The following is an 8,557-nucleotide window of genomic DNA, read 5'->3' as shown; positions in this document are numbered from 1 at the left end:
GGGGGGGGGGGGGGCTGAATGTCGGTGTTGCTAGTAAGGGCAAGGGGGGTGGTGGTGCTCGATTGCCGCTCCCAAGGGACAGCGCGCGTGGCGGGACCCGCGGCCCCTTCCTGACCATGATGAGCGACCTTTGAGGGGGGGCCTCAAGCCCACACCAGCAGACCCCACGCACTCGCGCTCCCACCGCCCGACAAAGCACCCTCAACCCCCACCCCAACGTCCTGCCTTGTTCTTGGCCGCCTGCCCCCCCTCCAGAGAAAATTGGGCTCACCGCCCAGCTGTGTTCTTCATGTCAGCGCAGCTGCTCTTGAGGCCATCAAAGTAGTTCGTCTCAAGGGGCATCCGCCACACCTTCTCGCCTGCAGGGGTGGGGTGGGGCAGGCGCGCAGGCTGTGATACATTCCACTCATGCAGCCGGCCCACCAATCATGGCCCCGGGATAGACCAGCCGACCCGGACACACCAAGCCCCCCCCATGGCCATACTCCAGTCACTCTCCTTTCCGCCGCGTGTGCCCATCCCCGCTGAAGTTGATCGGATCCGTCGAAAAAGCCCCCCCCAAGGTCGCCCTCACCAGCCTCCTTGGAAGCCTGCGTGAGCGCCGCCGCCAGCTCGTCGCTGGGCGTGAACAGGCCGCCAACCTGCATGCGGGCGGGGCCGCATGTTCCGAGCAGCGCGGCCGCACGTTGGGCATGGAGGCTGCAAAGTCGTCACACCACAGAGGAGCAGCACTGCCGGACTCGTAACTTGTTTGGCGTGATGAGGCGGAAGGTCATCGTTCGAAATTGGCTGTCGGTGCAGCAAGCCCATGGTTAAGGTCAGGGTAGGCTGCTTGTATCAGCCGGCCCACGTGCTGGGTGGCAGCAACTCCCACAGCCCGTACCCTCGGCGAAACAGCCCCGCCAGACTGCCCCCTGCGCCAACCCCGCACACCTCCCCGCCCAGGGCCACGATGCAGGCGCCCGTCAGCGTGGCAATGTCCACCACAGCCTGCGGTTTGGCAGGGCAAAGCGCACAGCAACCATAAGCATGAACAGGCGGTTGATGAATGGGGCGAGGGCGTGCGGCGCCTGCTGCGCCGCCGCGCAAGCCCTCTGCTCCCCTGCAAGCCAAGCCTGCACCACAGCCGCAAACCGATTGACGGCCTCGGCATCGCGGGGGCTGCGGCTTGCACGCACGCGGCGCGCCGGCTTCGGTCGGCCAGCGGGGACCCCTGACCGCGGCCCCGCTTCCCCTCACAGCTGGGAGCAGCCAGAAGCTCCGACGCAACGCGCCCCCGGCCCCGGGCCCAGTCCAGCGTCGCGAGAGCGCTGCCCATTTTCTACGACCTCGTCTGCGTGATTGCAGGCGGCAATCCCAGGCACCCCCCCTCCCTAGCCCAGCCGCAACCCTGATCTGGCCGCAACCCCAGTCCGGCCGTCACCCTAGTCCGGCTCCAACAGCAGTCCGGGCCGCACCTCTACGCCCTGCTTCTCCTGCACATACCACATCGCGTCCGCCAGCGTGAGGCGGCCCTCCGCGTCCGTGTTGTTGACCTCCACGGTCTTCCCGCTGGCGGCGGTGAGGATGTCCCCGGGGCGCAGGCCCTTGGCCGCCACCATGTTCTCGCAGCTGGCGATGGTGAAGTGGACCTGGGGGATGCGGGGCCATGATTAAGGGGTTGCGTTGCGTTTGCATTGCGTTTGTGTGTGTGGGTATCTGTGTGTGTGTGTTGGTGTGTGTTGCGCGTGTGTGAATTAGTGCGTGGATTAGTGAACGGGTGTGCATGTTCTAGCAGCTAGCAATCGTGCAGTGGAACTGAGGGGAGGCGGAGTCGATTGGGGAGCGTAGTTGCACATGTGTGGGTGTGTGTGCACGCGCGCGTGTGCGCGCATGCGCAAGCGTGTTGACATGTGTGTTGAAGGGGACAGAAGAGTCCCACACATTCAAACAGGCATGCATGTGCATACGCTCACACAAACGCAAATAAACCAGCACTCGTGCACACCCATCGCCCCACACCCACACCATGCGCCCATACAACACGCCAGCGTCACCCCAGAGCGGCACCCGCCTCGACGCCGTCGCCCCCCCTGCTTCCACCCCAAACCCTAAGCCCTGAACCATAAACCCCAAGCCCACCTCGACGCCCGCGGGCTGCACGTCCGCCAGTATCCTGGCGGCCCCGAGGGTGGCCGCGCTGCCGCCCATGTCAAACTTCATGAGCTCAATCATGGAGCCCGCCCCCGCCTTGAGGTTGTAGCCGCCGCTGTCAAAGGTCAGCCCCTTGCCCACGATGGCGACCTGGGGATTTGTGTGCGTGTGTGTGTGCGTGTGTGTGTGTGTGTGTGCGTGTGTGTGTGTGTGTCTGTGTGTGTGCGTGTGTGTGCAGATGCAAGCAGCCCCTTCCTCCCACCGGCTTCCAATAGTGCACTTGCATGATTACACTGGCATGCCCACCAACGCACATGACGCATGCGCAACATCGAAGCCGCGCCTGTCTCCCACCCAACACCCAACCCTTTTGACATCCCACAGCGCCTGGAATCCGTACACTAGGCCACCTCTCTCTCCCACACACACCCACACACGCACGCACCTCTCCACACACACACATATACACCCACGTACATGCGCACGCACACACACACACACACACACACCGGCATGCGTACGCACGCACACCTCTCTCCACATACACACACATGCACTCATATACACACGCACGCACACATACACAAGCGCCTGCTCACGCCACCCCAGCCGCCCCCACCTTCTTCTTGACTTCCCCCTCAGGCTTGTACACCAGGTGGATGAACTTGGCGGGCTCGTGGCTGGCCTCCGCCACACCCAGGAAGAGGCCCATCCCAAGCTCTGCACACTCAGAGGCCTCCAAGACCTACGGGGAGGGGGAGGGGGGACGGCAGCAGGGGTGGATGGTTGTGTGGAGGACAATGGGTGGGGTACGGGTGCAGGGTTGAATTTGCATATATCTCTGTCCCTCTCTGTCTCTTTCATTGTGCGCGCGTGTGTATGAGTGTGTGTGTGTCGCATTATGTGTTGCATGTGAGTTAGAGCATGCGTGCGAATGTGCGTGTGTGCACACGTGCCCGTGGTTGCAGCGCTAGGGCCATGGGAAGGCGGCCCGAGAGGGTTGGGTTGCAAGGGCTGCTGGCAAGAGGATCACACAAGCCCTCACGCAACCGCCTCGCCAGGATGCAAAAACGGAGCTTTGGTCGCCCGCGCGCCGCGACGCGCCTGGAGGGTGAACCGCTCTGGCGCGAGGGCGGCGATGTGCTTGGCGCAGTCGGCGAGGTGCGTGGGGGTGCAGACATTGGGGGGCGCCTCAACAAGGTAGCTGTGGGGAAGGTACGGGCGCGGTTGGGGCAAGGGGAGATGCGGAAGTTGGTGGTTGGGCGCGAGGTGCTGGGCAGGTGGTGAAGTGGGGGGGGGGGCGTTCAGGGTGATGGTGGCGAGGGGACTGTGCCGGGGTGGTGTTGTCATCTCACTGGTGTGCATGCGCGTGGCAGAGAGTCAGCTGCGCGCAGTGGACGTCGTAGAAAGGCGAGGCGCGGGTACCGGCAGGCAGGCGGATGGATACTGCAGCAATGCGGGGCACACCGCGACAGGGGCACGGCTGCGCACCACATCCCGCTGCCGCGGCACGCAAAGCGTAGCGTGCAAGCCGGCCGCCCCGAGCGCCGCAGGCGGGGCGTGGGGCGAGGGCGGCTCACCGGGTGAGGATCGCGCCAACGGCGGTGGCGGCGCCGTGCTTGATGGCGGCGTCGAGGCCGTCAGCGTCGCCCAGGCCCAGCAGGGTGAGGGACTGCAGCTTCGCGGCCTTGGACGCCTTGGTCTTGAACCTGGGGGCGTTGATGGATGATTATGGGGGGGCTCATGCCGGGTTTGGTGCGTGATGATGTAATCTTTCTGCCTCATTCCTTACGAATCGTTTCCTATCTTTATCGAGAAGGGAAAGCACAGGTGTGGCAGCACGCGCTTGCTCCTTGAGTGCCCCATCCCATCCAATTTTAAGCACACAAACCGACGCGCCCGTCACTTGATCCAGCCCCGCCACCCCGCGCCCCGGCTCTCCGCCGCCCTTCCTAGGCCCACGCCTCAAGGCGTGGCGCTGCTTGACCCCAGCAGACACGCCTGCCCCAGCCCGTGTGTGCCCAAGGCTGCTTCAGTAACAAAGCTGCTTCAGTCCCAGGCATGAAATAAACAAAACCACGCCGTCAAGACCCACCGCGTGGACTCGTAAGCGCCCTGCAGCGCCCCCGAGGCCAGCCGCTGCACCGCGGCCGCGGGCTGCGCGGGCGGCGCCAGCAGTGCCAGGGCGGCCGTCTTTAGCTTGCCCTCCTTGCAGAGGGCTGCGATGCTGCTGCCAAGGGCCTGTGGGGTAGTATGTGAGGGTGAGGCGGTGCATGTGCATGCGTGCGTGCATGTGTGTAAAATACGAGAGTGTGTATGTGTGTCATGCAACACGTATGTGTGTGAGTGTCAGTGTGTGTTTGCATGGGTGCAAGCGTGGGTGCGAGTGCACGCGCATGCACATGTTGGCGCTCGCGAGTGTTTGTTGCGGCGCGCTGCACAGAGGGGACGTCCCCCCTCCCACAAAGAGAATTGTGTTCATAAGGGCAGAAGTCTAGGCTCAGCACGAGCCGGCCGCAAGCCTGCCGTGCGGCGCGGCCCAGCACAAGCACCGCTACATGCGCGCGCAACGGCTGCCTGGCTGCCCGCTGCCCCCACCAAACATCACCGTGCAAACCCCACCCGTGCAGGCTTGCTCTTGCGCGCCGCACGCGCGCACTCACACACACACACACACACACACAGACGCGCGTACAAACACACGCACACACCTGGTAGGGACTCTGCCCCCAGTCCGCCACCGCCGCCGCCTGTTCCCGCTTCCCCAGCCCGACCAGCGCCACGTTGGCCGCCTTGGCGCCCAGCACGCGCAACGGGCGCGTGCGCTGGCCCTGCTTGCCCTCAAAGCCGCCGGCGGCCAGCAGCTCCGCCAGGACGCCCCCCAGGGCTGAGTCGAGGGCCGCCAGGGCCTCGCCCTTTACCGAAGCCACCTCGTCTGCGCAATCACAGGCGGCGGTGTGAGGTCGCAAGGGTCCGAGAGAGGACCGGTTTGCAGTGGGCTGACAGGCGTGCAAGTGACCGCGTCTTGCGGCGATAGCTAAAGAGCCCAGCATCCGCATGCAAGCGCCTGCTGCGGCCAGCTGTCGCGGGTTGCGTTTCGATTTGAGGCCGCGTCGGCGCCCAGACCGCTCACCCTTGACCTCCAGATCATCCTCGCTGACGGCCACCACCAGGACGTCCCCGCTCCAGGCGGCGGCGTCGCCGCCGCCGACGCTGATGGACGGCAGCGACTCCGGCTCGAAGCTGACCTGCGAGGGGTTTGCGGCGAGCGCACGGGGTGCGTCTGCTGCATTGCACCGCGCATTCTATGCCGATGCATCTCAACCTGTCAGGCCCGGCAGATGCGTGCCTGCTTTCATTGAAGCCGGTTTCGCAGGATGGGGCCGCCGACCGACGGCCGTCTGCCGGGCGACGGGGCGGGGGGCGGCGGGGCGCGGCACAGTCGCAGACCTCTTTCGGGAGCGGCACTGGGTTGATGGCGATGACGGCCGTGGGGGCCGATGCGCCGCCCGCTGCCGCTGCGGCGTCCGAGCTTTTGACGCGCATGGCCAGCCCGTGCTGCTGGGCACGGCCTGCTGGGCCTGCTCAGGAGGGAGAGCGGCAGCGCAGGCGGTTGTCGCGGGAAGGGTGTACGCGGCCGCTTTGCATGGCATGTTGATGAATCACAGGTAGTGCACGTAGTTGCCTTCAGGGTACGCTATGTGGCAAGAGGACGCGCGGCCCGGACGCTTCCCGCCGCCTCCATGAGGCGGGCTTGAAAGCACACGCGCCCGCATGGACACTGCCCACAGCTCACCTGATGGGCTAGGAACCACCCCAGCAATAAATGGAGTCCCCAGGAGCCCGCTCAGCTGGGGAGCTAGCTTGAGAGAGAGCCTCCTGCGGATCCAATGCTGAAGATCAGACCGAGGCTCAATTGAGGCGAGCTATACAAATAAGTACAATTCAACCTCTATTTGCTTACTTGAATCCACCTGCGCGGAGGACCGAGCTGGCCAGCATGTTTGGTGCGCCACAACCTGCAGCCACCTCACGAGCTATGAGCACGTCCTATCGTGAGAGTTCAAGTAAAAGTCAATGTGCGGGATGCAGCATGCGTGCGGGGTTGGAAACTGCGTCACCATTGCAGCCTGTCAGTGGTGGCTGGCAGTGCAGGGACATGTGAGGTCCGGGGCTGGGTCCTTCCTGCCCCCATGCTTCAGTGACCCATCTGCTGAGTACATGCAGCAGGAAAACTGTACTTGAACCCATGTCACGATGATGGAGCTGCTACAATTGCACTGCTCATGCTCACTGTGTACAGTGGAACGTACTGCACAGTAATCGATTGCGCTTGCTGCCAGCTCACCACTTACCTACAATGCCGGCCATGCACTGCACATTCATGACACATTAGGAAAGGCACAGTAGGCACATTGCCGGGCAATCCCTGTCCTGTTGCCCCATCATGACAGCTGCCGCCGCCGCTACACACTCAATACAAGGGCAGAGTAATGCAGGAGAGCTTTGTTGTTACAACCAAAACCCCGAACATCGGGAAGGACAAAACGGGCGCGGCGGCGGCAAGCGCCCGCCTACGCCATGACGCGCCCAAACCGCCTTTGCGGCGCGACCTCCATACTGTTGCGGCGGGAACCCGCGTCAGACAGGGCGGTGCCGTCGTCCGGGCCCATGCTCCTGCGCTTGCGGCCGCACCGCCAGCGCGCCACCACCTGCCCGGCGAGGCAGCCGGCCTGCGGGGACGAATCGCCAAAAAAGGGGTCGACCGACAGAGCTGCAGAGCTGACTGATGACACAAGAAGTAAAATGATATCACAAGCCCCAGCAGCTGATCACGGTGGTACCCAGAAAGAAACACTGGCCCTTACCGCCATGAGCAGCTGGCAGGTCAAGCCGCCCACCACCAGGCGCCGCGCCCCCACCTGGCCGCGCCCGCCCGCAGCCACGCAGCGCCCGCGCGCCGCCCCCAGCCCGCGGGCCCCCGCACCTGCGCGTCCGCCAGCAACTGCTCCAGCTCCTCGCGCGGCACGAGCAGCCGGAAGCCCAGCAGCTGCAGCATCTCGACCTCCAGGCGGTTCAGCTCCCCTGTGCTGACGCCGCCGACCTTCGCGTAAAAGGCGTTGTTGTAGTAGTGGTCGTCGAGGAACTTGGCCGACAGCAGCACCCCGGTCAGCACGAGCCGGTGCACGTTGAGGCTCGTCAGCTGGTACGCCGCGTCGCGCTTGGCCAGGCGAAAGATCAGCGCAACCGCCTGCACGAAGCACGCGGGGCTGCACTTGGCGTACTTGGCGATGCGCACAAGGTACGCCTCGACGCCGATCGGCGGCGCGCGGAGGCCGTGGAAAACCGTCAGGCTGGGCACCAGCGCAGGGTCGGCGTCCTGCGGGGTGTTCAGGTTCATGTAGGAGGGTTGGTTTCTTGCTGTAGGCGTGGCGGGGAACAAGGGTTGGTTTGGCAACCACAGGCGTGCCAGGCTTGCGGCCCTCCAGCGTTGACACACACGCTCGTGCACACGTGCATCGAGGGGGCAGCGCAGCAACACGCGCATGCATGTCTGCACACGCAGAATACCAGGCCCGCGCAACCAAGGGCTCCCCTTGCAATCTGACTGCATATGTATCATGTATCTAGGACCCGATGCAGCAGCTCCCCATAGAGGCGTCGCACCTGCTGGTACGCATGCTCGTTGGCATCCACCACCGTGTCGAGAACGTTGGCGAGCAGCGCCAGCAGCGCAGAGTCCTCCGGGATGTCGCCCGACGGGTCCTGCACAACGTAAAACAGCGAGCAGACAGGTCAGGAAAAGGCTTAGGGCCGCGAAGCCACCACGGTCGACCTCGTGCATAGCTTCCCCGCCTCACCAGCAGCGCCGCGACGGGCTCGCCAACCGCCTCCTTGTCCGCCACCTTCTTCTCAAACACCGGCCCCAGGCCCTTGGCCATGGGACAGGGCACCACCATGTCTGGCTGCCCCCTTCCGAGCCTCCTTCCTCCTCCGCCGAAACCCGCGGCCCCTTGGAAGCCTCGCAGCCCTGGTATGCGTGGGCAGAGCGGGAGGGACTCGCAGAGCCCTCACGCCCAACCACGCAGACTCGGGCTGGAACGAGGCCGCCGTGGGCCGGAGTGTCTAGCAAGCCATGTTAAAGCTGTTTTCAAAACCTAGAAGGTTGAGAAGGTAGAATCGATGCCTGCTGCCGCTATTCACATCGGCCCCGCCGGCGCTCGCGCGCACCGCCGCCCGCACCGCTGCCACTTGCGTTCGGTTGCAAAGCAACTTGAGGGTGAAAAGGCTGCATGGGACGAGATATCAAAATTCAAAGGTACAGGAAATATGCCGACCGGGGCTCACATGGATCACTTTCTGCCGTGCTCAGGTGAGCTGAAGCGCGTCACAGCCCTGGGCGAGGGGTTGAAAGGCATGCTTT

At 64.3% G+C, this 8,557-nt stretch overlaps 1 protein-coding gene across 1 annotated transcript in view; it reads right to left on the bottom strand.

Moving 5' to 3' along the window:
- Positions 1-8,093, bottom strand: part of MNEG_4524 (leucyl aminopeptidase) — a gene marked incomplete at both ends in the record, with an annotated part of 9,239 nt that extends 1,146 nt beyond the window's left edge. The window contains 16 exons of the mRNA XM_014046998.1: positions 272-359; positions 575-641; positions 934-990; positions 1,458-1,631; positions 2,122-2,283; positions 2,753-2,878; positions 3,313-3,337; positions 3,714-3,842; positions 4,229-4,374; positions 4,845-5,068; positions 5,267-5,381; positions 5,584-5,714; positions 6,755-6,866; positions 7,121-7,513; positions 7,801-7,899; positions 7,995-8,093. Of these exons, the coding sequence (XP_013902452.1) occupies positions 272-359; positions 575-641; positions 934-990; positions 1,458-1,631; positions 2,122-2,283; positions 2,753-2,878; positions 3,313-3,337; positions 3,714-3,842; positions 4,229-4,374; positions 4,845-5,068; positions 5,267-5,381; positions 5,584-5,714; positions 6,755-6,866; positions 7,121-7,513; positions 7,801-7,899; positions 7,995-8,093 (2,147 nt within the window). The remainder of the gene's footprint in view (positions 1-271; positions 360-574; positions 642-933; positions 991-1,457; positions 1,632-2,121; positions 2,284-2,752; positions 2,879-3,312; positions 3,338-3,713; positions 3,843-4,228; positions 4,375-4,844; positions 5,069-5,266; positions 5,382-5,583; positions 5,715-6,754; positions 6,867-7,120; positions 7,514-7,800; positions 7,900-7,994) is intronic.
- Positions 8,094-8,557: the final 464 nt, after the last annotated feature.

Source organism: Monoraphidium neglectum (genome assembly GCF_000611645.1).
Source record: "Monoraphidium neglectum strain SAG 48.87 unplaced genomic scaffold scaffold00632, whole genome shotgun sequence".
Classification (NCBI taxonomy): domain Eukaryota; kingdom Viridiplantae; phylum Chlorophyta; class Chlorophyceae; order Sphaeropleales; family Selenastraceae; genus Monoraphidium; species Monoraphidium neglectum.
The sequence above is the reverse complement of the archived record's forward strand: the minus strand, read 5'-3'. Positions and strand labels throughout refer to the sequence as shown.